The following is a 24667-nucleotide window of genomic DNA, read 5'->3' on the forward strand; positions in this document are numbered from 1 at the left end:
TACGCCACAGGACAGTGTGCAAGCTCATGAGCGTGCAGCTGACATCTCTATTGCTCGAGAACGTGTCCGAGTGAGGCTGGTGTCCAAGATGACGAAAGACTTGATCGATTCGCCATGCGCGTACGGAGTACGCTTACCGCAAGATGCTCCGCTTCATGGAGATTTGTATTCCTAAGAGGCGAAGACGTACTCCAAGTTCGTATGCTTGTGGTCATTGGCGAAGCAGATATCGAACCCGACTGTCGAGGACCGAATGTAAAAGTATGGGACTTGGTTCGGGATACCAAAGTATGTTAGTGTTATGAAGAAACGTGGACTAGGGGGACACCCTGCTCATGAACTCCATGACATTCTAACTCACCTCCCCTGACCGATCTTCGAAATTCGGCAAGTCTGACTGTCTTTACCTCACAATGTAAGCTATGGCTCGTTTTTGTGAACACTTCGTATGGTGTGCGGGCTTCCAGGTGCTGCCCAAGAACTATCGAGCAAAGTCTTGGAAAAGCTGCCGACATCAGCATCAAACACCAAGGTCAAGACGACACGCTTTGCCAACTACCTTTCTCTACTATCGAACAGAACTCATTCGTACGTTGATGTAGTCGATCACACTGACTGATGCTGGTCCATACATAAGAATCTGCTCTCTTGGCCTTGACAGGTTTCTTTCGCCGCAGCTTAACAGCTTGAGATCACGAAGCGGAAACTCCCTTATTGCAACACCACAAGACGGCCATGACTCAAGTGCGGCTGTTTTCAGAAAGTTCGCCGGGTTATTTTTCTACCTACTGAACTGCCATTGCCCTCGCGCAACACCCATGTGTTTGTGAGGAATAGTTGATTTCCCAAATGTGCACCGCTTTGCCGAATCTACAGCAAAGCTCTCAGTCTGAGCCAGGCCAATGAACACCACGGTCGTGCACCTATACCAACAGTGCTCAGCACATCCAGGTTGCTGGGTCAGACATTCGGTATCAAAAGCTTTGGAATATTGCTCCTTTCCTGAAACGTGCAAACCCCTCATCGCAAAAGTCCACTCCCTGACCTCTTTCTGCTCAATGTAAGCGATACAGCCGCTCGGCAGAACCGCTGGTTGCGCAAGCCATCTCTCAGCGACCTTTCGAGGCTAGAGCGTGGAAAAAAGATACAGTCTAATGCAGGATGACAGGTGTTTTGGTTGCCCCCTGAGAAACGGCGGCGTGTACCCGTACCGCGTGTGCGAAATCCTGGAGATTTGGTCGACGCGCCCAGGCTTCTTGCATGCAGAGAAGTCATGCACAGGTACACGAGAGTCGCGATCGCAAACCAACGACATAGTATATACGAGTCTGTATATTGATATGGTAATTTGAACGACGTAAACAGACAGAGGAGAGATGACATAGGGAAAGCTGTCCAAGCAAGATCTACGCTAGTGCTCGATCGGGCTAAAGAAATATCAGATCAGCGAATCACGTCGATCAGCTGGCATCACTGTTTGCGGGGGTCGACAGGGGTGGTTGGGTTTAAGACCTTCGATCTTACCTTTCTGCATCCTTTTCTCAGCCAAGGCCTCCATCGCTGAACAATGGCGGCAGTCTTGTACAGCACCTCGAATTCAGCCCGCCCTTGCACCCGGATGGACACACCGTTAGCCAGTACAACTGTCCCGGAATGATTACGGATACAGGAGAGCAAGGACTATAACGTCTACAATTTACCATATGAAGCACTCTTCTCTCCACCTTTGACGGAGGTATCTCTTTCTTTCTTCTCTTGCTTTGATTGTCTTCGTTGTCCCGTCGGTCCAATATCGATAGCCGTTTGGCTGCCATTCCTTTCCTTATCACACTCATTTCTCTGGTCCAGATAACCAGAATGCCGTTCCTTAACAAACTTAGTGTTTTCGCTGTTGCTTCTCTGTTGTTGAGAGCTGTATCTGCTCAGACCTGTTACTATCCGGATGGTCTGACTCCATCTGATGATATTCCTTGCAACAGCAATGCACAGGTCTCACCATGCTGCCCTACCGGATCTTTCTGCATGGACAACGGATTGTGCTTTGGAGGCAGTGTTGTGTCTAGAGCGTCCTGTACTGATCAGGCATGGTCCTCGGCCGAGTGCCCAAAGTACTGCACTGATGGTATGCTGTGACCCATTGATGCAAGATTCCAGCTTCCTCTAACATAACCTGTTAGTCAACGAATCAAGTGCAATTGGCCTGACAGCCTGCGACACTAACTCCAAAACTTTTGCTTGTGGACTTAACACCACACAGTGCCAGACTGCACACTCGACCTTTACCATGACCGATGGAACTGCCTTGGTACTTCGTCCGGCACAAATTGCAGCTCTTACAGCCAACTACACCAACCCATCAAGCAGCTCTACCCACCACTACGGCCCGGGATCTATGATCGGAGTCGCCCTCGGAGTTGGCCTTCCTCTTGCCTTCGCACTAGTAATGGTCGTCATGGTCCTTCGCAAGGAAAGACAACAGTACCTCCTCCAAAGCATCTTCGAACAGCGCCTGGAACCCATGGGTACATCAGACACCTACCGCAGACGCTCCTTCTCCAACTTGTCAAAGTCCGGCACAATGACTACCTTCGATTCCGCTTCTACTTCCACCTATACCCTTCAACAGCCCCAGCAGCCTCCCAGTGCCTTCCTGCACAAGTACGACTCGCACGAGAAATTCTATGACCACGAGAGAGAGTTTGGTGCTCCTGTCTTCGAGCTTCCTGGAAATGCTCCGGAGAAGAGTAACAGATTCGAGGCACCTTGATTTTGCGCTGAAAGCCGCGATTTTTCTTTTGTCTGATGCTCTTCTATTCATTGGAGTTGTGATTACCTCGGGCAAGACCCTTGAGGATGGGCGGGTCACCAGAGCTTTTTTTGTTTATACCCTTATCTGTGTAAATGTTATATTGTCAAATGTCAATCGAATATCCCGAAGCATTGCTTGGTGGAAGCTGCCCCGATCTATTATGGTGATTAAGTGTGTGACAAGTCGATCACCCCCCTATCCGCCTGCCTTTTCACAACTTCTATTTACGTATTCGTAGAGATGGGAGTGGATTTGATTACTGAACTTGTTCTATACTTTGCTGTCAATGAGCTACTTGATTGTTCTGATACACTGATTTCTGTCGTTTAATATGTTCATCAAGGCATGAGCTTACTACCAGGCTCTGCCTTCTTACGGTAAATGTCAAGAGCCACCGGCAAGTCACCACTGTAACCAATATCTCCCTGCATCGTCTCGAGCTTCTTGGTAACCTTGCCGACCAACTTTGCAATCCACTTGTCGTTGGCAGCAGCGTCCACGGCAACTCTTCTCATCTTGTCATTGAGATCGGTCTTGACTGCTTTTGTGAACTCTCTGAAGCCGTGGATCTCCTTGTCCAAGGACTTTTCACCTTTGTCCATCTCGACAATCTTGGTCGCCTTCACGAGTGCGGCAATGAAGTCGAGGAGGTTCTGATCGAAACAAGCAGGAAGACGCACGTGAGCGGAGATGTTGACGTTAGTTTCATCTTTGCGTAGTTGGGCCAGTTCCTGCTCAGCTTGGATGGCCTTGGGCTGACTGTCGGCGTTATCGATCTTTTCCTGCCCAGCAATCTTGTCTTCGCGGGTCGGTAGAGGTGGCAGGATGTGTTCGTGATGAGGCAAGAGGAAGGACGGAACGCTAATTCGTGCATCTGCTCCTCCAAGACGAACGATTTGGTTGTAATCAACCTGTTCTTTAACAGTTCTGTAGACCATGATGTCGTCAAACAATAGATCGGAGAGAATGTTGAAGGCAGGATTGATTGGGACAGAAGCCATGCCAGTGATTTTCTCGGCTTCGAACACAAAGTTGGCATCCTTGAGCCAGGCCGAGATGCGCTTCTTAAGGTTTCTAACATCCGAAGCTTGCTCGGGATGGTCCTGGAAGATATGTTTGTGTAGCATGCTCTCGATCAGAGCTCCTGAGCCTCCAGCAGTGATCGACTTGATGTAGATCGGATGGAAGTATGCGATAGGGTTGAGGGAGCATCTCAAAAGCAATGGAAGTCTGTGAAGGAACTTTCGCATGGGCATGTCTTGCTGGAGGGTAGAAACACGAATCGATCGCTTGCTGCAGTGAGGAACTGTAGGCTTTCCGTGAAGCTGAGAGCAGATGGCAGAGCGATAGTCCTTCTTGTCGTCGAGAACCTCGCCATTGACGTGTTTCTCCTTCAACATCTGCTGAACTTCTTCCTGGCTGACGGTGATGACACTGCTTTCGTGAATGTAGTTGAGGATGGATTTGTAGGTTTCTCTGGCGTGATCGTCGTCAGGCAAAAGCTGTTTGACACCCTTGAGACCAACGCTGGGCGCAATAGGCTGAGGAGCAGAACCATTGGTCATCCTCTCAGTCATGGCGGCCATCGGAGAACGTGTGTCACCAGTCTTTGCTGCGGTGGCAAGTAGAGGGGTGTCAGCAGACATGAACGAATCGCCGGTTGGTGTCCGACCATTCTCTGATAGCTGTCTAAGAGACATCTCTAGCTCGCCGCCCTTGACGTTGGCGTAGACGTCAGAAATGTCGATTCTTCTGAAAAGAGACACTCGGACTTCATCAACAGCAATAGCAACCTCCATGTCGTCAGAGAATTTGATTCCCACCTCCACTCCATGCGCAATGATCATAAGGGAAGACAGTGAGAAGGTCATGCCGCGGATGTTCATCAGGCCGTTTACGTCGACATCGATTTCGAGAGCGGGGAGGTCGAAGAAAGCAACCTGATCATCAATGAATTGAAGCTGCTTCAGAACATTTCTTATCTTTCTTCTGACGAATCTGCCAACAGGATCGAACTGGAAGAGGCAAGTTAAGAACACCGCCGGCCAACATGCTGCGGTGAATACGCCGTGCAACAGCCAGGAAGTAGACGCGACACCGTAAGTAAGGTTGATCAACAGAAGCAAAGACCAGATGTTGAAGAATGGCAGAATGCGATGGCCTCTAGCAGCGCCGTCTAGGATGGTGTAGGTCAAGACTGCGGAACCAGAAAGAATCCATGGTAGTGGCCAGGTGAAGAGGGCGATGGACAGAACCGATGTCGCCGCAAAGAGATATGGTACAGGGATACCCAAGATCGGCTGGAGTTTCTTCTGTCTCTCTGGCAGATCGCGTGGGGTAAATGAAGAATTCATCTTCGGAGGATCGATAAATCGAACACTGTTTGGTCCCCTGCGTCCAGAAAATGTCGACGCTTGTCACTTGTGATTGAGCATGGAAAGCTGTACGAGACCTGAGGAAAGAACAAATAAACCCAAAGCGCGTTTGTACGGATGTTTGCCCTTACTTCACTAAATTTCACGTTTCCAACAATCGTGCATGACATCATGTTTGGCGGCTCAATGAGAGCGTGGATGCTTAAAGAACGTAGATCTTGAGCATAGAGCACATTTACTTGGTCAGCCTACAATAACGTGTTGTCGTGATCGCATATTATCGATACAAGGAATACTTTGAGAGCTTGGTCTGACCTGAATGTCTCTTACTTCCAAGTCATCTCGTGAGTCTGTGAATGCTGTGTCTGGCATCCGAGATACACAAGCTAGACGAAACGCGGCTGGAAGTGGAAGTGGAAGCACGTCACAGACTTCGCTGTGGGCTGAGCGACACGTTGAAACCTCTTCGTTCTTGTACAAATCACTCATCGCATGACTTTCGAATATACCGTACGCTCTGCCACGGCAAGCTCAAGTCAAATGTGAAGAAGGCAAAGTCGATGTCTATCAAGTTCTTCTGAGTTGAAGATATGAATGCGCTGTATAGACGCCCGTGCGTTCATTATCAATCAACCGGCTAGCTATGGAAAGCATGGACAACTCCAGCGACAGCCACCTTTAAAGACAGGCATCATCATTCATCATCATCAACCGTCGACGGCATCCAACCACATGAGTCTGTTCACGTTAGCCAGACAAACAATCAGCAAGTCTCTTTTCAAACCTGCACTTGTTTGTGTTTTTGTTTCCTGTGTTTGGTTCTACCTTCGATTGACCCCGCCTCAGCCTATCACATCTCGAGCTATGCATATTCAGTCGATTCCTATGTGTGAGTACATGTTTTGCAACGTCTTTATTGCAGGAAGCTTATCCGTATATCAGGGGAGGGTAGCGGTAACAACTACGCCTACCTTGTTGTCGACGACAAGTCCAAGGATGCTGTGATCATCGACCCCGCAAACCCATCGGAGTAAGCTTGTCTTGCAACAGAAGCTGTTGATGTTGTACTGAGATCTATACCAATAGAGTACTGCCTGTGCTCAAGAAGCAAGTAGACAGCGGTGCTATCAACCTCAAGCACATCATCAACACTCACCAGTAAGCACACCCCAGTGTTATACCACGGAGACCTTGTCTGACAAGTAAAAGCCATCACGACCACGCCGGCGGTAACGTCGAAATGGTAAGCCGAACATCTTTCGACCTCAACAAAGACGACAAGAAGAGTCGCTAATCTGACCGTTACACAGCTCAAGACATATCCCCTCCCCATCATCGGAGGAAGAGATTGCAGCAGAGTAAACAAGGTACCTGCACACGGCGAGACCTTCAACATCGGTGACATCAAGGTCAAGGCATTCCATACTCCTTGCCACACCCAGGACAGTGTCTGTTTCTTGTTTGAGGATGGCGACGACAAGGCTGTCTTCACCGGCGACACTCTTTTCATCGGCGGTGAGTGTCCATCTCTCTGACTGACCCGAACAAGCATCTAATTCTTGAGCAGGTTGCGGCCGCTTCTTCGAGGGCAATGCCGAGGAGATGCACAAGGCTTTGAACAAGACCCTTGCTGCTCTTCCCGATGACACCAAGGTCTACGTGAGTACATGGAATAATAGCTAGACATCAATCATGCAGACATGCTCACAATGTCATTGTAGCCTGGTCACGAGTACACAAAGGCCAATGTCAAGTTCGGCATCAAAGTCCTACAAAGCGAGCCCGTCAAGAAGCTCGAGGCTTTCGCCAACGCCAATAAGCAGACCCAAGGAAAATTCACCATTGGTGATGAAAAGGTCTGTTTTGCATATCTACATAGGTGCACTCAGAGGCTGATTCATGTACCACACAGCTTCACAACGTTTTCATGAGACTTGATGTAAGTCATCGCGAGTCTAAGATGCTTTAAGTCAGTACTGACAGTTCACAGGACCCTGTTGTTCAGAAGGCCACTGGCAAGACTAACCCCGTTGATGTCATGGCCGCTTTGAGAGAGATGAAGAACAACTCTTAGCTGGTCAGAGTCCCTTCAATCACCAGTACAAGGCCAATTAACTGATGGAGCACCCTCCGTGTCTCACAGCGATAGCCATACATTTCGTTGTTGAGAGGAAGAGAGGATGGGAAAGCGCTGCTTATATAGCCAGTGTCACATAACATGCTGTATTAGTTCGAGGTACATGCTGTCTTGTGCTTTGTAGATGTCATGATTGTCCAATCCGGAAGCACGTGCACATTCAAATCAAATAGGGAGCAAGAGGCAGGTGTACGTGAAATCATGACTGTCATTAAAAAATGTAATCGATCCAGACTCATTCATTACGTCTGCCTGAGAATATGCGTGTGCCGAAGATCGCATACACTGTCATGTAACCGAAAGCTTCATCAGACCCGATGTCCGCCTCATCCAGCTCTTGACCGTATTCCTCAATGCAACAGTGGAAAGGCAGATTCGATAGCTCCATGCCTTCCGCTACCACTAACGGGTCTGGTGGATATGGCTGGTGTTTCGCCGTAGCATCAGTCTTGAGCTCTTCCAGATTTCCCCAAAGAACTGCCATCTGTTCCCGTAGCTGTGCCAGTGTCTGTGTCTCGTGCCGCAAGCTATTGTAGTCAGTACAAGCTTTCCACAAGTGAATTGTTTCGACGACTCACTCTGTAGCATCTTCCTCGATTCCCAGAAGGTACTGCGCACCCATGTGATCCACGTGTACCCACTGCTGGGCTGGCGTTTGGCCTGACTGATGAGATTTGAAATCTTCTAGGAGAAGATAGAAGTCCCATTGCCACTTTTGACTCGAAGGACTTATCGTGCCTGTTCCATCGTCTGAAGCATCTCCAGAGCCCTGGTCGATTCGTACGAGTCGTGCGAAGTCCTCCAGTAAAGGTGGCCAAAAGTCGACGACTCTAGTCCTGACTTTGTAACAGACGTTAAGAGGTGTTGTGAATTCTCGTCCAGATCTACTCTTGTAAGAGTGGATCATGGATTGTATGTCTCCAATCGTGCTGATGTCATGCTCAGGCCCAACGCAAGTAACTGGTCGAAGTTAGCAAGTGACATGCCGACCCAGGGTGAGCAAGCGTACCGTGTTTGTTGTTGGCAATGGCCGACGAACCTGAAGCCGTTCTGTCTGCATCTCTGTCCAATGTTTTGGCCTTTTTCCCCTTCTTCTTCGGCTTCTTGGCCTTGTTTCGTGACTTCTCCTTAGCTTGCTCTTCTAGCTGCCTTTTAAGCGTGGCCTTGTTGAGATGCGCCCAGTAGTTTTCACGACGGTTCCGGAGAGTCTTCAACTCCTCACTGCCGTTCCTTAGTTGATGCACACAAACCTTGTCCGGATATCTCCCGTCCTCCCAGAGATTTCCTTCCATTTTACCCGCATTGCTTTTCTTGATCCGAACGTTTGAGAGCATGACAAAGTCACCTTCCTTTACTTTGTCGCGAGCAAATCCTGCATGTGGCGGGCGAAGGTCGATTTTGAGAGTGTGGCGGCCAGAAGGTCCTGACCAATTCTTACGCTTGCCAGTCACGTTCGAGACATATTCGTAGATGTCGCCATCCCTGTTGAGGGACTGTCAGTCCATAAGTCAAGACCTGGCTTCGCTCCTTCCGACATACCTGTTGTAATCGTCTTCCGCATCTGCGTCGTTCGGAGCAGGATAGTCGTAAAGCAGGTTATTGGATGTGTAGTCAGTCACATACAATTCCATATTACCATAAGAATCGGGGAACTTCTTGACGACTTCAACGACGAGATCGCAATACTGGTCATAGCCTACGCTCTGGATCAAACGGAGTTTATTGGCTTTGACCTTTGGAGGGCCGCCGGTTCTGGAAGCGGCCGGTCTGTCTGGAAGAGAGGTGGCTTTAGAAGCAGCGGCAGTGACTAGAGCGGGTAGAGACAGCCGCATGAGACCTATTGCATACATCTGCTCGTCTTTAGAAGGCGTCGTGTGTGAACCTTGGGGGACTTGGCGTAAGTATGGAAGATTCTGACCACCGTAGAAGCTTTGCATGTATGCTTCCTCTCGTGGTAGATTGTCCGGTTGAAAGACGAATGTACTCGTCGTTTTCTTCTCATTGCCAATCAATATTTCGGAAGTGTTCCGGATGAACATGACCTGTCCGCTATAGTCAGAACCACTCAAAATAGGAATAGCGGTTAAGAGTACCTTGCAGTTGCGTATCAAGATGATGTCTCCAAGCGACTGGATGGGAGGGAGCTCGCCGAAGAACCTAGCCTTGAGCAATCTTGTTGAGTCGTTGATGGTAAAGGTCATTTGTAGGTCTGCAGTGTAATCAGCATTGAATCAAGTGACGGAGACATTTCTGGACATACCCCCAGTCTTCTCGTTCTTGGTTGGGTCCAGCTTGTCAACGACGGTGCCCATGAGATTGACTGACCAAAGAGGCTGGCCATCCTTACAGGCATTGAAGGCGTCGGCCAAGCTCCTGATAGTATTGGGACGAGATAGAGCCATTGTGATTATGGGATAAGCAATGGGTAGAACAGTACAAGACCCATTCGGCAGGTTGTCAGATGTCGGGCATTTGCTCCAGCATTGTCCGCCGCGTGCCCGGTCGAGGCGCCTGGTCGAGGTGCCTTTGCGCAAGTTCCTCTCGGGAGACGCGTTGGACTGGCGTCGCAGCGTCGCCAAGTCACGGGGTCGATTAGATGGATGAAAGAAGCAGGGCAGAGTGTGAGTGAAAGTGGCCACAAAGGCTGGGTTCTTGGAAGGAGCACGCGAGTGACGCAGCTTCCTGATTGTGGCCAAGAGTTTTGGCGGGCTGGAGGGAGTTTGATGTGGGTTTGCGCAGAGCTTTGGGCAGTTTTGTGATTTGTTGCCGTGCGTACTCAAGCAAAAGAGGGCCCCTCACAATAATCAAATAAATCACTGCCTCTACAAATCTTCGCTTTCCTCCCTAACACTATCTCCTCTCTACTCCACCACCTCTTCCCACCCCGCTCCTCAACGCCTCAGTCCAGTCACTATGGCGGACCGCTACATCCCCGAGCATCGCCGCACCGGATTCAAGGCAAAGAACCTGTTGAAGCCCGATGAGCTCCGCCGCCGTCGCGAGGAACAGCAGGTCGAGATCAGAAAGCAGAAGCGCGAGGAGAACCTCGCAAAGAGAAGAGGAATCGGTGGCGGCGAGCATCTCGGTGCCTCGCTGGGCGCCGCTCCCGACAGCGACGATGAGTCGACAACCATCGAGAGCCAGGTAAGCATGCCGCACCCCCACCTGTACACACACAATCCGCTGACACACTGCGCGCAGTTGAACGAAGAGCTCCCTCAGATGGTTCAAGGTGTCTTCTCAGACAAGATCGAGGATCAGATCGCCGCCACAACAAAGTTCCGCAAGCTCCTGTCAAAAGAGCGCAACCCTCCGATTGAAAAGGTCATCGATACTGGCGTCGTTAGCCGTTTCGTCGAATTCCTCCGCTCTCCCCACACCCTGGTGCAGTTCGAGGCTGCCTGGGCCCTGACCAACATTGCCTCTGGTTCTGCCCAGCAAACACAAGTCGTTATCAACGCCGGCGCTGTACCCATCTTCGTCGAGCTACTCAAGAGCCCCGAACCCGATGTCCGCGAGCAGGCCGTCTGGGCCCTTGGTAACATCGCCGGTGACAGCCCTCAATGCAGAGACTTTGTCCTTCAATGCGGTGCTCTCCAGCCCCTGGTCGCCCTCCTTGGTGACAGCCGCAAGCTGAGCATGCTCCGTAACGCCACATGGACACTGAGCAACTTCTGCCGTGGCAAGACTCCCCAGCCTGACTGGGCCACTGTAAGTGTTTTCGCATTCGTCTCTGATTTTGTGCTCCCTGCTGACCACGTGCTTGCACAGATTGCCCCTGCTCTTCCCGTTCTTGCCAAGCTTGTCTACTCTCTCGACGACGAGGTCCTGATCGACGCCTGCTGGGCTATCTCATACCTCTCAGATGGCTCCAACGACAAGATCCAAGCCGTCATTGAGGCTAATATTCCTCGTCGCCTGGTCGAGCTGCTCATGCACGCCTCTACCTCTGTCCAGACCCCCGCTCTCCGCTCAGTCGGCAACATCGTTACTGGAGACGACGTTCAGACCCAGGTCATCATCAACTGCGGTGCTCTGCCCGCCTTGCTCTCTCTTTTGAGCTCCACTAAGGATGGCATTCGCAAGGAGGCTTGCTGGACCATCAGCAACATCACCGCTGGGAACTCTACTCAGATCCAGGCCGTTATTGACGCCGCCCTGATGAGCCCCCTCATTCACCTTCTTTCCAACGGCGACTTCAAGACCCGTAAGGAGGCTTGCTGGGCCATCTCTAACGCCACTTCGGGTGGTCTCCAGAAGCCTGACCAGATCCGCTACCTCGTCCACGAGGGTGCTATCCGCCCCCTGTGCGACTTGCTGTCTTGCCCTGACAACAAGATCATCCAGGTCGCTCTTGATGGTCTGGAGAACATCCTCAAGGTCGGCGACATGGATAAGGAGGCTGCTGAGGGTACCAACGAGCCCCCCGTCAACCGTTACGCTCTCTTTATCGAGGAGTGCGGTGGTATGGAGAAGATCCACGACTGCCAGAACAACGCCAACGAGGAGATTTACATGAAGGCTTACAACATCATCGAGAAGTACTTCTCTGACGAGGAGGCTGAGGGTGACATGAACGAGCTCGCTCCCCAGGCCGGTCAAGATGGTCAGTTCGGCTTTGGTGCTCAGCAGCAACAACAGAACTTCAACTTTGCCAACGGTGGTGACTCGATGGACATGTAAGATGACCTCATATCTTGAGTGCGTTCTTATTGCTGGCTGGAAGTTTTCAGTACGACACGAGACCGCTACTCTCGGTGCAGCTCCTGCCAGTGATGACTTCACCTGACCAGCATGGGACTGCTGCGATTCGCACTGCATCAATACTGTGCGTTGCAACTCTCAGCTAGAGCTACCACTTGTCGCTTTACACAAATCTACAAGGTCACTGCCTCCACCGCTTTCTGCGAGCGTTCGCCACCACCGCTCGCATGGCCATGGAGATTCCCATACACTAAGCACCTTTCCAACACAACATTTCCCCATACCCCGAACTTCTCACGATCTGTCATGAAATGGATCACGAAGAGGAGAAAAACAACATCATCAAAGATGCCCCGTCATGTAACAACCCCCCAACCCCCATCATATTCCCCATCCTTCCCATACACTTCCCCATCCAACATCTTCCCGGCGTACAATGGCTTGTTTCAATGGTGTTTTCTATTTCCAACATCACACAACTTTCTTGGGGGAAAGGAGGTCCACAGAGGACCGAGGACTTGGTCCCCCCGAGACCATTTCGTATTTTATTGTCCTTTTCTTCTTGTTTCTCTGCGGCTCTTTTTGACAGAGAGAGAATGGGGGAAGACCGGGTTAGGTTGATTATTGCAGATCAAACACAATGACCACTTTTATCGCTTTTTACTTGACTCGTTCCTCTTTGATTTTGTGACATGGGCAGATTGACTCTTTCGGTTCTGGTGATCTGCTGCTTCGTGAATTGTATGCTTGACATTGTTTGAGAGCAGCAGATGCCGGATGAAAGGAGGCCAGTCACTCATCACAGATTGGGTTACCGACCATCAGAGGCCGCTGTCTCCAAACGTGTGCATTCTATTTCCTTGTACGCACCACTCACGAGTGTGACGGCTACAGTGCATCAGAGCACATCTCTCAACTGTCAAATCACGAAGAAATACTGATCATCAACAAGAGGATACCTCAGCCCATTTATATATTTGCAGCTTCACTGTTTTAATAGTGTATGCCATGTCGTCTATGGCCCATGGACGGAGAGACTCGGACTTCTCGGCTCCACATCCCAACTGCCTCTCCTCGCTTCCGAAACTTTACGAGAAAGGCGCAATCAGACCAACATCTCCCAATCACTGCTCAAGTACAACAACCCAATCTTCTCCACCTCTGCACACTCAATAGTGTACAAGACTACACGGAAGATCTCGTCCAAAGTACCAAGCAGGTAAGTGAGATTTCAAAATATTCAAATTTCAAAAAAAAAGAGAGCAAGAAATATTTCTACAAAGAGATAAAAGAAAAAGAGGACGCCTTTCCGCCCATGTCCCTCCCAAGTCTATGTTGTTTTGATGACGGAAAAAGGAAAAGTGGGTTGTCTCTTTTGTTGCTCAAGATCTCCTCCCTCGTCAACCCTGTTCATTCACTCAATCTGTCGATCGTCGGTGGGTGCGTTTCGTAAGGTGTGGGGGGCATCAGGTGAGGGTCATATGAGAGGTGCAGATATGATATGTCTGCATGCTGAGAAGTGGACAACGAGCAATTGGGCGCTTATTCGCGGGAAACGTCACGGCCAAAGGTCTTTGCCTTGATCCAGTCCATGATGACAAGGACACGGTTGCGAGCTGTTGGAAAACACGTTAGCCGGGTTCTTTTCTGTCTTGCTTCTCTCTCCTCTCTTCTAATGATGCTAACATCGGAACAGGAAAAGGCTGTCGGGGGAAAAACTTACTGCTGAAGCACATGCTGAGGTAGGCACTACGCCAGAAGAAGTATGTGAGAGTACCACCGGTGGCAAAGTTACCAGTCAACCAGGAGATATCGGCAACAGCCTTCTCGCTTCCAATGTATGCGAGCGAACCCTGGTGAGAGTACTCGAAAGGACCCATCTGGTTGACACGACGAAGACGCTTCTGGAGGTCCTTGATGTTGGCAAAGATCTGGTCACGGGCATCCTTGGGAGCGGTCTCCTGAGCGCTGGACAAGCTCTGGAGCTCGGCCTCAATCTCCTCAGTCTTGGCCATCTGGTTGAAGAGGCGGGCGAGGAAAGCACCTTCCTGTGCGGCGACCTGGGCAGTGGGAGCGTAGTTGGCGACAGCGCAGTCACCAACAGCCCAGATGTTCTCGGTACCCTTGACGACAAGGTATTCGTTGACGTTCAGGCCACGACGGGCCTCCTTCTGGGCGGGAATCTGGTTCATCAAATCCTTGACAACAGGGCGGACGGCGTTGCCGGTAGCCCAGACAAGAAGACCGTAAGGGATCCTCTCGAGGACCTTCTTGCCGTCGGGACCAACAAACTCGGCCTCGATGTATTCCTTGGTAACGTTCTTGACCATGGTCTTTGTGCGGATGTCAATGGTCTCCTCCTTGAAGGTTTGCTCGGTGTAGTCGATCAACTGCTTGGAGAACATGGGAAGAACCTGTGATGGTCTATCAGCATACTGGACAGCACTTGGATTCTGATCAGACATACACTGGGGAGGGCTTCAACGAGAGTAACACGGAACTGGTCGGCGATTTCGGGCATCCAGGTCTTGAGGTCGTTCTCGAAGAAATCCTGGAGCTCCCCAGCGAACTCGACACCAGTGGGGCCACCACCGACAACAACCATGTGCAAAAGACGCTTGCGCTCCTCAGGGCTCTGGTCCTTGAAGGTGGCGGTTTCACAGCAGTCCATGATGCGCTTGCGAATACGTTGAGCATCAGCGACCTCCTTCAGGAAGCAAGAGTGCTCCTTGACACCAGGGATACCTGTGGGGAACTGTCAGCATTACCCTCAGAGTCTCTTGTATTCTTCTCGACGTACCGAAAGTAGCGTTCTCGGCGCCGACACCGACGACGAGCATATCGAAAGGAACCTCGGACAGAGAAGTAGCACCCTTGACCTCAGACTCGTCGTTGATGTAGACGATCTTCTTTTCGTAGTCGATCTTTGTGGCTTCGGCTTCGTAGAACTTGACGGCGGCTTTCTTGTGACGGAGGAAGTTGCGAACAGGCTCCATGATGGAGCGGTGCTCGATGGTACCGGTTGTGCATGAGGGCAGGAGAGGGGTGAACAGGAAGTAGTTGCGAGGAGAGATGACGATGACGTTGTAGTTTTCCGTGTCGAGCTTCTTGAGAAGGGAGACGGCACCCCAGCCGGAACCTGATTGCTATTGTCAGCTCAGAGCTCAAAGGTGTTGGGGTCGCATGCTTGCGAGAGACATACCGAGGATGACCAGAGTCTTCTTGGACGGGTCTGGCGGTGGCTGGTCACCAGGAGTTCTGTTCTCGTAGATGGCGAAGCCGGTGTAGATGAGACCAGCAATGGCCGACAGGTAGGTTGCTCTCCAGGCCCAGCGGAAGACACGGAAACCGCTCTTCTTGGGCTTCACAACGTCGGCGTATGAGCGTCTGAAGGACTGGCGGAGCGACTGCTGCGACAGGGTTGCGCGAGGCGAGGGCTGGGCACGCGATGCGAAGCTCTGCTTGTTGGCGGTCGCAAAGGTGCGCTTGGATGCACCAATTGCAGCGCGCATCGAGGCAACTGCGGGCCTCATAGCTGATGCGGCAGCCATTAGAGCGAGGTATGGGGGTGAGAGGAGAGTTGGAGAGGTCGGGCGGAGAGAAGGTTGTGCTCAGCGTCTCTCAGTAATAACAAAATCGAGCCCCCCGATAAGCAACTTTCAACTTTTTGCCCTGCGCGATGAGCTAACTGCAACTTCGGCCTTTGCAAGAAAAACGCTTGGACCTCTCCCGACCATTCAACTCAGATCTAAATCGCTATGACCATCGTTGATGTATACCAACATCCATGTCGCCTTTTGCTTGGTTGTTCAGCTGCTTGCATGTTTCGCTGTCTCTTGTCCCTTCCTTACGTCTCGGTATCTTGTAGCTTCCCAAGTCTAATTTGCTCGACCGAGGCCTGTCTGCTTTTTGCTGATTGCGAGCCCTGTGCTTCTCTTAACGCCGAGCTCGATAAAACACTCATAAGCGGGTGATTCCATTGAACACGTTTTAGCCGTGTCTTGTCAACCATTTCTGAACTTGTTGAACTTCACATCCGACTTCGTTGCAATTGCGTGCCCGACGGGCGCCCTTCTCATGTGCCAAACCTTGCCAATGCCACAGTCGTAACTGATTATCCTTGTGTGGCCATGTACACATGCTGAAGACATCTGGAGCAGCACGCTTAAGGCATAAGACCATCATTTCATCGAGGTACTGAAGCTATAGAATCTCTTTTCAGTATGTCAGAGTTTGTATCATTACTGCATGGCACAACAATTCCATGAAACGGGTTGCTCAAAAGATCGATGAAGCAGATCTTCGGTTTCAACGTGTGGCTTGCTGTCAAGTCGGCGAATCGGCCCTTTGTCATTCGATGCGGTACCGGCGGAAGCCATCTTCTTTGAGCCTCACCTTACGAGCCGGCTACTCTCCATCTGCTGAAGTTTGTCACGCCTTCGGCATAGAACTGGACAGTTCTATCCACTCTACCGTTTCCAGACCATCGAGGGCACTCGAGTTGTACAATACTTCTGCAGCTTTGTTCACGTCACATGAGTGCTGCTCAGATGCACGATGGTTTTGTACTAGGCAACATTGTCTGTGGAGGATAGCTAACCATCGCACTTTCATAGGAGCTCGTTTTGTCACTGGGAAGTATCGTGCTCAGGATATTACACCTCTAGAACTTAGTGAATGACGCTGTGGCCACTCGTGATAGATCCTTGTCTCGCTGGGCTGAAACTTCATGGTGAGAAAGTTGTTGATCATCCAGTCATTGGACCGGAATGATGTCAGAGAGCTCACTAAAAAATAGCCGTCGGTCTTGGACTCCCAGGCTCTGAGTGTGAATTGGGCAAGTCTGTCCGTATGGTAGGAGTGGAAGCACAGCAGTCCGAGCATTGGGCAATGTCGAAGTATCGAGTCCGCGATCTGTGTAGCTTCGTCAGACATCAAAGGTTCTGTAGCTCTTTGATATGTCAGCAAAGGACCTAATGCAGCTGTTATGGCGGATGGAAGCTTATACCTTCTTGCACGTTCGTTCAAGGGGCCATAGACACCAAGTTTCTTTAGCTTCGGAAACAGAGGAGTCGACATTGTTGACCAATCGCTAAAGTCGGCATCGACCCAGAGGTCCAAATCCTCCATGTTCGGGTGAGTCTTGCACAACGAGGCGAAAGATGAAGCAGTGATATCACAGATCACTCTGAAGTCAAGACTGGTCAATTTAGGCAATTTCGAACTAAAGTCGATGAAGAACGTGTCATCCATCCACATCGTCGAGAGCGGCTCGTGACCTTTCTTCAATGCGAGAACACTGAGGTCTACCATTCCTTCTAGAGTTTTAAATCCTTGTGGGGACAGATCCGTATTGCCGAGAAATGTCAACTCCAGACAAACCAGGTTCATGAGTGGCCTGAGAGACACAAGGACATCATGAACGGAGTCTTCAACCTCCAAGACCAACACGCGTAAGCATCTGGTGGCAGAGGCCAAAAATTCGATGCACCTCGATCCTACTGTCATTCGAAGACTCCGAAGGTTGCGAAATGGAGCAGAGGCCACGGCGAGACCTTCTTGAATTGCTGAGTCCCCTGTCAGGCATTCGATTTCTAACCTAATAAGTCTTTCGTGACCAGCCACCACTCCGAACAACTCGCGAGTGACCAAACTGTCCCAGCCATCCCCAAGTCGAAGGACTTCTAATAATTTGAGATGCGTGAGGCAACCGATCAAAGATTTTGCGTTGCTGGCATCGATTGGGCTTTCAAGGTTCATCTCTCTGAGATTATGACAGGTTGAAGTCAAAGCGTCAAGAGCATCTTCGCAGAGTCCGCCTCCCAGGAAACTAAAGCTTCTCAATTGGGATTGCATATACTGAGAGAGGTGTAGCTTCTTGTCTGATTTGAGATCGATTCTACCGACATAGATGGTCTCCAAGCGCGGGAAGCTCAAGTCCCCGAAGGTCGCGTGGTGCTTGCTCTGGTCTTCGTGTTCGAACGAGAGCTCACAAATTTGATTCGTATAGTATTGTCTCCGTTCTGCCGGTAGCCGAGTAAGTGCGGCGACATCTGCATCTTGCCATAGTACGCGAATGCCAGCCTCTGCCCATCCACGGTTGACTAATATGGCATTGCGAAGTGACTTTTTCGAAGCGGCAGGCTCTTCGCCGTAGCGAACTTGCTTCAAGACGAGGAGCAGAAGTTCTGGAGGTAGATGGAGATGAACCATGCTGAGCGTCCTCATGAGATTCGACAAGGTCGTTTGATGTGTTCGTCTTACCTCACAGCGTTTCCTATCCTAGAATCACGATCGTTACCATAGTATGACGATGTTGCTATCGTTGGGAGCCTCACACGGCGATTATATGTCACTGTTCGGTAGACTTGACGACGTTGTTGCGATGTAGGAATTACTGTGAGGTTGGCCGGCAGAGATAACGGGGCTCGCCGAAGGAACGAGATACGACCTGCATGACCACCACCACAACTCATCCATCTACATCACCTTACCAAAGCGTCTTCGGTATGTCTAAAGCATCAGCTCAAATTCCAGTCATTGACATATCATCGTCAAATCCACATGCCGCAACACAGCTTCTCGATGCAGCAGCAAATAATGGCTTTGTGTTTGTCGAGAACAATGACGCCGCGGGAATGCCACCAGCCAAGATTGCCAACATGTTCAATTTAGTAAGAGCGATATGATCTGAGTTCTTGGGAATAGCAAAACGCTAAGAAGAGAGTAGAGTAAAGAGTTCTTCCAAGGTCCGGTGGAAAATAAGCAAGAATGTCCGACCCAGAATAATCGTGGATGGGTCTCTATGCAGCAAGAGACGCTTGATCCTGGTAACCAGAAGGTGAGACTATAACCGCTTCATTCTTGTCACAGACTTATAACTAACCTCTGACCAGAGAGGTGACTTCAAAGAGTACAATACCCCCAACTCTCATCCCACCATCACACTAACCCCAACCAGAGCATTCAATCTCGGCGAATTCACCAACAACAAACCAAACCAACCACTCCCAACTCCCTTCTCCCAAGAAGCCTCAACCCTAGCAGACTTCACAAACTCCTGCCACGCCCTCTGCAACAAACTGCTTCAACTCTTCGCTCAAGCTCTAGATCTTCCCTCTGATTGGTTCAGTTCCCGTCATGATCAGACAAAGGGGCCTTCGGGTAGTATAATGCGGCTGTTATACTATCCCTCTGTACCTGATACTCTGGCGCCTGATGAAGATGATATTCGTGCTGGTGTATGTTTTTTTCCCCTGCTTTCACTCCCTTTTGCATGGTTGGAGTAGTATACTGATGTCAAGAAAAACAGGCCCACAGTGACTACGGCACTCTAACCCTCCTTTTCCAACTCCCAGGCCAACCAGGTCTGGAGATTTTGACACCATCCAAAACATGGGAAAGTGTGCCCACAAATCCTCAAACCGATGCTTCAAAGCCATTGCCCATTCTGGTAAACATTGGCGATTTACTGGCGTATTGGACGAATGGTTTGTTGAAGAGTACAGTGCATAGAGTCATCTTCCCGAAAGAGGGGAGAAGGGGAGGAGAGGATAGACATAGCATGGCATATTTCTGCCATCCGTTGGACGAAGCGGAATTGGTTGCCGTCCCTAGTAAGAGGGTGGAGGAGTACAAGGGGGGTGTTGAGGGGGTGAACAAGGGTGGCAAGACATTGACTGCGAAAGATCACTTGCTTGAGCGTTTAGCAGCAACGTATGGCACGAAGGCTTAGACAGTAGGTGGAAGGAATGAGTGCATGGCTATGTAAACCGCAGACGCTATGCAATGAAGATGCGGTAACGACAGATGCGACAACAGAACTATGCTAGCTGCAATGGAATGCAGCAAAAAATAAGTCTATCCATAAGACCAAACGACCACCTCTCTTACGACGACGACAAAAACCAGAAAAACTAAAACCAAGAAATTCCAAGGGGGTATCTTTATGCTGCTTTGAAACGCCTTGATTTTGATGAAACTTTTACTTTTACCTTGTTCCAGAGTCTCTAGCTCCTGCGAGTTCTTCTGTTGTTATCATCCGAGAACTGCTTAAGACGCTCGTGTGATTTGCGGACAATGTGGTACTCGCCGGGAGCATCGGTCCAGCTTACGCACTTGGAGTAGAAGGGCAGCTTGCGCTCGTCGACGAGAAGGTGACGAGGGTCATGCTGGTTGCGATCGCTAATCTCATAGCCTTCCTGCTTAAAGGGTTTGAGACTGATGATGCGACATCCGTCCTTGAGGTCCAAGAAGCGATCCATGATCTTGCTGTTGAGGTCGGGGCTGAAGGCTTGGTTGTTGACGAGGACGACATCGGCTCGCTTGAGCACTTCGCCGATCTTTTGGTTCGCAAGGAAGTCGCCTTTGAGCAGATGCACCTTGCCTACCGATAGCCCCCACATGCGAGCGCGAGCAGGGAACTCATTGGCCTGCAAGTCGGCGAGCTTGCAAGGGTTCTCCATGACTTCGCAGCCCCAACTCTCGCAACCGGTCTCGAGAGAGGCTTGTAGACAGACGTTGCCGACACCAGAGCCCAGATCGACAAAGACCTGGTCAGACTTGAGTTCAGCACCGTTGAGCATCTCAGAGACGAGTGGTGGCAGCAATTCGCCATAGACATTGTCGGTGCCGTTCTGATAAGCCTTCAGACTGTCGACCTGAGGCGAGACAGTACGGGTATAGATCTGATCTAGGATGCGCTGGATCCATTCCAAAGTCAGACTATGCTTTGTGGACAGCTCCTTGCTGATCGTTCCGTCTCTTTTAGCCTTGAGGATCATGGTGTTGAAATCCTGAATCGTGCCGACGTAGTCTTCCTTTGAGCCCTTGCTGGCTGCGCGAAGTAGACGGCGCTCGAAGCCGTGCTCATCATCGAGATATTCCTTGGCCAGGTCTTCGGGGAAGTAGTTCTGGCAGATGAATTTGACGGTTTCTCTGATGTCATCCAGGGGTTGGTAGTCTTGCTGAACGCCGTTCTTGACCAGGGTGAACTTTTCAGGTATCGACTGACCAGGGTATTGCAACTTGACTACAGTGGGGGAGTCTCCAGGAAAGACAGACTTGTACGACTTTCCGAACTCGCCAGCGACCAGGGAGGCGCCAGAAAGGTATTCGAAACGGCCTTCGTCTTTGCGCAATCTTGTGTCCTCGAGCTTGCGGTTGGGGTCTTCTGAAGTGGCGCGAGACTTGATGCGCTTCCTTGTGTCGAGCGAAGAGGTACTGCTCTCAATGCCGCTGTCGTCGTCGTCGTCGTCGCTGAAGACTTGCGTCGGGGTCGAGGCCTTGCGCTTGACCACTCTTCTGACCCTCTCTTTCGGCTCTGAGGGGACTGACAGGCGATCTCTCGGTGTGGACAACTGCGAAGGGCGTTTCGGAAGCGGTGAAGGTCGTGACGGAGCAGCAGCTGGCCTCACGATCCTCTTGGCTGGCACAGTGACGGAAACGGTTTTGGTCTTGATGACCGGCTTGTTCTTTGTGCCGAAGAAGTTCATGTTGGGCCGGTCGGTCGGAAGCGAGGGAAGATATGCAGCGAGCGCAGGTGCGGAAGAATAGAGTCGTCGACAGCAGCAGAGGGGTGAGCGAGAGCTAGGCTGCGGTGTAGAGATTGAAGTGCGCGACAAACAAAGAATAATCCTTTGCCCCAGACGCGGCGTCCCTTCCCTGCAATTGTCGCGTGCTGCTGCACCGAAGAGGATAAAGTGCTTACAGCTGGCCCGAGCGTCATGTTTCCAATCTTCCTCGGTCTTCCTTGGACATTGTCCACTTTGTCCTGCATAGCACAGACCGTTGCTGCGAGATGCCTCGATCTCGACCTGGGGTCGCCAAATCGTGTCTCGTAGATTCGTCTCGGCATGTCGCCGGCACGTCGAACACCTGCATAGTGATCTTGCTTGGTGCAATCAAAGTCGGCGATTCGTGAGACTTGACAAACGTCATCGTGCGGTGACCTGTATAGCTCCTTCTCGAATAAGTATTTCTGTTTGATCTCTCTCTTCTCTCAATTACACTCCCCTTCCAGCAGCCTCACAGGAACCCTTCACCAGTAGCACCCAAACATGGACAAGATCCCAGCCACCAACGACACCAAGGGCCAGCCTGAGTCGCTGCAAAACAAGATCCTCGAGACTGGAGCCGGCCTTACACAGAACTTCGCCCCACCCCAGCGTATTTGCGCACATCTCAATGCCTTCCACGCCTATGCCAACGATCCTACTCGTCATGTCGAGACCAATCACTACTGCGCACACGTGAACGACGGTATGGCCTGTTCGTCTCACTCATCGACACCTCACTAACCCGAAGCAGAGGTGCGACAATGCCTACTCTACGACTCGCCTGAAAAGAATGCCCGTCTCATCGGTATCGAGTACATGATCAGCGCTCGTCTCTACGAAACTCTGGATCAAGAAGAACGCAAGCTCTGGCACTCGCACGTCTTCGAAGTCAAGTCAGGCATGCTGCTCATGCCTCGTCCTACTGGTATCCCTGAGGCTGTGTGGGAAGTTGCCGAGAACAAGGAGATGGAAGAGGTCGTCACACTGTACGGCAAGGTCTTCCACCTGTGGCAGACAGACAAGGGTCACAAGCTTCCTCTGGGCCAACCTCAGCTCATGACCAGCTTCACCGACTACGATCAATTCGACTTCGACAAGCATGTTGGGGACAGAGACGGAAGATTTGGTGAGGATCACCGTCATAAGCGTGAGGTCAGAGAGTACATCAAGGAGCCCACCATCCACCCAGATGCCGATGCAGCATGGCACAAGGACGGCAAAGGCAATGGCTCAACTGCTCATCCATCAGTCACTCAAAGCTCTCACAGCAATGCTTAGGGAAGGGTAGCTCTGAAATTCCTACTAACGAACCTTACGATTGAACTCTGGTGCACTTTGATGGTGCCCTGTCCAGTGACTGTTTTGCTGCGATACCAAGTCCTTCCATGCTAGTACCATAGATAATGTATCAAAGCTTGACGATTCAAGTCCACTCATCACAGTGACTCAAATCACTTCTTTGCTTTCTTGCCCAATGAGCCGACCATCTTCTTTTCACGCTCTTCATGGGCAATATTGGCATCTTCCTTCTCGGTAGCCAATCACATGACCCCCATGCTCTCGAGAAAGTTGTCCAAGCCTTCATCGGGATCCTCATGGCACAGATTAAGCATGACTTCATGCAGTTCCACCTTCTTCCTGGGTGCGATAAAGACTTTGGATATGCCACGGATGTCAAGATCGGGGTTGAAGTCGTTGTATCTTTTCTGAAGGTCTAGTGCTCCGTCTGTCGCTTGTGTGAGGTCCTGTACAATGCTGTTAGATCTCATAGCGAGACGTTTTATCAGAAGTTGCACAGCTTACTGTGGTGATGCAAATAGCAGGAGATATGAATAGGAGACAGTTGAAGTATACGAGGAGAGGTATACACTTGGCAAACACAAGTGTGTTTTCGTCAATGTAGTCGGCAAAGGCTTCTGGGTGTTTGATCACTTGGCCGCCGAGGTCGGTCATGAGAAGATGATCGGCGGCGCAGAAGCTGGGCTCCTGGAAGAGCAGCTTGGGTGTGGGAGCTTTGGTATCTTCGGCTTGTTGCTTCACTACATATCGCTTATCAGTGCTGGTCTGTCAAGCTTGACACCAGTAGTTTGTAGTCAGGCTGAAGATCTGGCTGGAGAGACTAGACAAGCTGATGGCTCATCGAGATCTTTCTTCTTGTTTCTCGACAGACACACAGGGCAAAGTGAAGCAACTTACCAAGCTCAAAGACAGCAAGGATGAATCCCATCTCATAACCCCAGCGTACGTGATCACTTAGCTGGTGAAAGATGCTGCCCGAGCCTAGAACGACGACTTTGTCGATACCGTGCTGCTTGATGGCATAGTGGAGCTGGTTGCGTGCGCCGCTCCAATTGGCTGAGGTCAAGCAGTCTCTGTGGTTGTTTCGTATTAGAGAAAGGACTCAAACAAGATACATTATAGCGACTGTACTTTTTGAGGCTGTCGAGATGCTCTTCGAAGCCAGCAGATAAGGCTCCCGGTTTCTCTTCGCAAGGAGGAAGTGTTTCAACTAGACCTTGTGTGAGTATGGTATGAAATGGCACATTCATTATGCAGAGAGCATAACAGCAGCCTTCTTCTCAGCCTCGGCCCTTTTCTTGTCGACCTTTGATGTATCGAACTTGCCAGACGCAGTATACGAGATCATGCCGAAGGATCTGAGCCATGTCTCTCTGTCGACAATGTCCTTTGCGATCTGGTCATCGTCCTTGCCTCCCGTCCACTTCAAGTCGAAAAAGCTACGCTTGTCCATGGTTGGTATATTAGGTCGGAACGAGTACTTGAGTGGAGGAAAGAAGCTCAAATACGAAGTGAAGAGAGATCGAGCCACAAGTCAAGGTGCTTCTTGATTTCCAGGAGTTTACGGAATCGCTTGTTTGCGTTGCGTTTGTTCGTGACGACCACCACGGCAACAAAGCATCGAACAGGATCTCGGAGCTGATCGTATGCCGTCTCACTCGTTGGAGACCGACATGCGTGCGACTTCCTTGTCAGTTTCTCTTTTGCTAAACCGTTTTTCCAGGGCTAGTAGAAGAATTGCACAACTATGTCTTGACAAGAGCCAAGAGCACGCCTCTAAGAGGCT

The 24667-nt window shown here is 50.6% G+C and overlaps 11 protein-coding genes across 11 annotated transcripts; 5 read left to right on the plus strand and 6 right to left on the minus strand.

Annotated features, from left to right (window-relative positions):
• Positions 1 to 557: 557 nt before the first annotated feature.
• On the minus strand, positions 558 to 1337 carry AUEXF2481DRAFT_41062 (uncharacterized protein; the record flags this gene model as incomplete). The annotated part of the gene is made up of 1 exon (XM_013487442.1): positions 558 to 1337. A coding segment is annotated over exon 1 (239 nt), but the record flags the coding sequence as incomplete, so codon positions are not given.
• Positions 1338 to 1544: 207 nt separating this feature from the next.
• On the plus strand, positions 1545 to 2962 carry AUEXF2481DRAFT_80705 (uncharacterized protein). Its single transcript, XM_013487517.1, has 2 exons — positions 1545 to 2122; positions 2178 to 2962. The coding sequence occupies exons 1-2, from the start codon at positions 1858 to 1860 to the stop codon at positions 2765 to 2767; spliced, it is 855 nt and encodes a 284-aa protein (XP_013342971.1). The 5' UTR covers positions 1545 to 1857; the 3' UTR covers positions 2768 to 2962.
• An 89-nt stretch (positions 2963 to 3051) lies between these two features.
• Positions 3052 to 5282, minus strand: AUEXF2481DRAFT_41064 (uncharacterized protein). Its single transcript, XM_013487443.1, has one exon. It carries the CDS (start codon positions 5161 to 5163, stop codon positions 3148 to 3150), a length of 2016 nt encoding a protein of 671 aa, XP_013342897.1. The 5' UTR covers positions 5164 to 5282; the 3' UTR covers positions 3052 to 3147.
• A 634-nt stretch (positions 5283 to 5916) lies between these two features.
• AUEXF2481DRAFT_30447 (uncharacterized protein) lies at positions 5917 to 7258 on the plus strand (the record flags this gene model as incomplete). The annotated part of the gene is made up of 9 exons (XM_013487384.1): positions 5917 to 6073; positions 6127 to 6214; positions 6271 to 6342; positions 6394 to 6427; positions 6495 to 6699; positions 6752 to 6843; positions 6906 to 7040; positions 7064 to 7123; positions 7175 to 7258. The coding sequence occupies 9 exons, from the start codon at positions 5917 to 5919 to the stop codon at positions 7256 to 7258; spliced, it is 927 nt and encodes a 308-aa protein (XP_013342838.1).
• Positions 7259 to 7504: 246 nt separating this feature from the next.
• AUEXF2481DRAFT_80708 (uncharacterized protein) lies at positions 7505 to 9953 on the minus strand. The gene is made up of 6 exons (XM_013487518.1): positions 9582 to 9953; positions 9415 to 9530; positions 8861 to 9363; positions 8331 to 8803; positions 7900 to 8281; positions 7505 to 7848 (listed from the first exon to the last, which is right to left on the minus strand). The coding sequence occupies exons 1-6, from the start codon at positions 9721 to 9723 to the stop codon at positions 7557 to 7559; spliced, it is 1908 nt and encodes a 635-aa protein (XP_013342972.1). The 5' UTR covers positions 9724 to 9953; the 3' UTR covers positions 7505 to 7556.
• Positions 9954 to 10234: 281 nt separating this feature from the next.
• AUEXF2481DRAFT_30449 (uncharacterized protein) lies at positions 10235 to 12004 on the plus strand (the record flags this gene model as incomplete). Its single annotated transcript, XM_013487385.1, has 3 exons — positions 10235 to 10465; positions 10523 to 11032; positions 11093 to 12004. The coding sequence occupies 3 exons, from the start codon at positions 10235 to 10237 to the stop codon at positions 12002 to 12004; spliced, it is 1653 nt and encodes a 550-aa protein (XP_013342839.1).
• A 1563-nt stretch (positions 12005 to 13567) lies between these two features.
• Positions 13568 to 15576, minus strand: AUEXF2481DRAFT_30450 (uncharacterized protein; the record flags this gene model as incomplete). Its single annotated transcript, XM_013487386.1, has 5 exons — positions 13568 to 13641; positions 13749 to 14439; positions 14493 to 14770; positions 14826 to 15164; positions 15228 to 15576. The coding sequence occupies 5 exons, from the start codon at positions 15574 to 15576 to the stop codon at positions 13568 to 13570; spliced, it is 1731 nt and encodes a 576-aa protein (XP_013342840.1).
• Positions 15577 to 16672: 1096 nt separating this feature from the next.
• On the minus strand, positions 16673 to 18238 carry AUEXF2481DRAFT_5961 (uncharacterized protein; the record flags this gene model as incomplete). Its single annotated transcript, XM_013487336.1, has 2 exons — positions 16673 to 16976; positions 17034 to 18238. 2 exons carry the CDS (start codon positions 18236 to 18238, stop codon positions 16673 to 16675), a joined length of 1509 nt encoding a protein of 502 aa, XP_013342790.1.
• A 296-nt stretch (positions 18239 to 18534) lies between these two features.
• AUEXF2481DRAFT_30452 (uncharacterized protein) lies at positions 18535 to 19760 on the plus strand (the record flags this gene model as incomplete). The annotated part of the gene is made up of 4 exons (XM_013487387.1): positions 18535 to 18699; positions 18756 to 18866; positions 18922 to 19266; positions 19338 to 19760. The coding sequence occupies 4 exons, from the start codon at positions 18535 to 18537 to the stop codon at positions 19758 to 19760; spliced, it is 1044 nt and encodes a 347-aa protein (XP_013342841.1).
• On the minus strand, positions 19628 to 21692 carry AUEXF2481DRAFT_278687 (uncharacterized protein). Its single transcript, XM_013487574.1, has one exon. It carries the CDS (start codon positions 21517 to 21519, stop codon positions 20035 to 20037), a length of 1485 nt encoding a protein of 494 aa, XP_013343028.1. The 5' UTR covers positions 21520 to 21692; the 3' UTR covers positions 19628 to 20034.
• Positions 21693 to 21806: 114 nt separating this feature from the next.
• Positions 21807 to 23024, plus strand: AUEXF2481DRAFT_41071 (uncharacterized protein). The gene is made up of 2 exons (XM_013487444.1): positions 21807 to 22285; positions 22334 to 23024. The coding sequence occupies exons 1-2, from the start codon at positions 22084 to 22086 to the stop codon at positions 22858 to 22860; spliced, it is 729 nt and encodes a 242-aa protein (XP_013342898.1). The 5' UTR covers positions 21807 to 22083; the 3' UTR covers positions 22861 to 23024.
• The last annotated feature ends 1643 nt before the right edge of the window (positions 23025 to 24667 follow it).

This window comes from Aureobasidium subglaciale (genome assembly GCF_000721755.1).
Source record: "Aureobasidium subglaciale EXF-2481 unplaced genomic scaffold scaffold_13, whole genome shotgun sequence".
Classification (NCBI taxonomy): Eukaryota; Fungi; Ascomycota; class Dothideomycetes; order Dothideales; family Saccotheciaceae; genus Aureobasidium; species Aureobasidium subglaciale.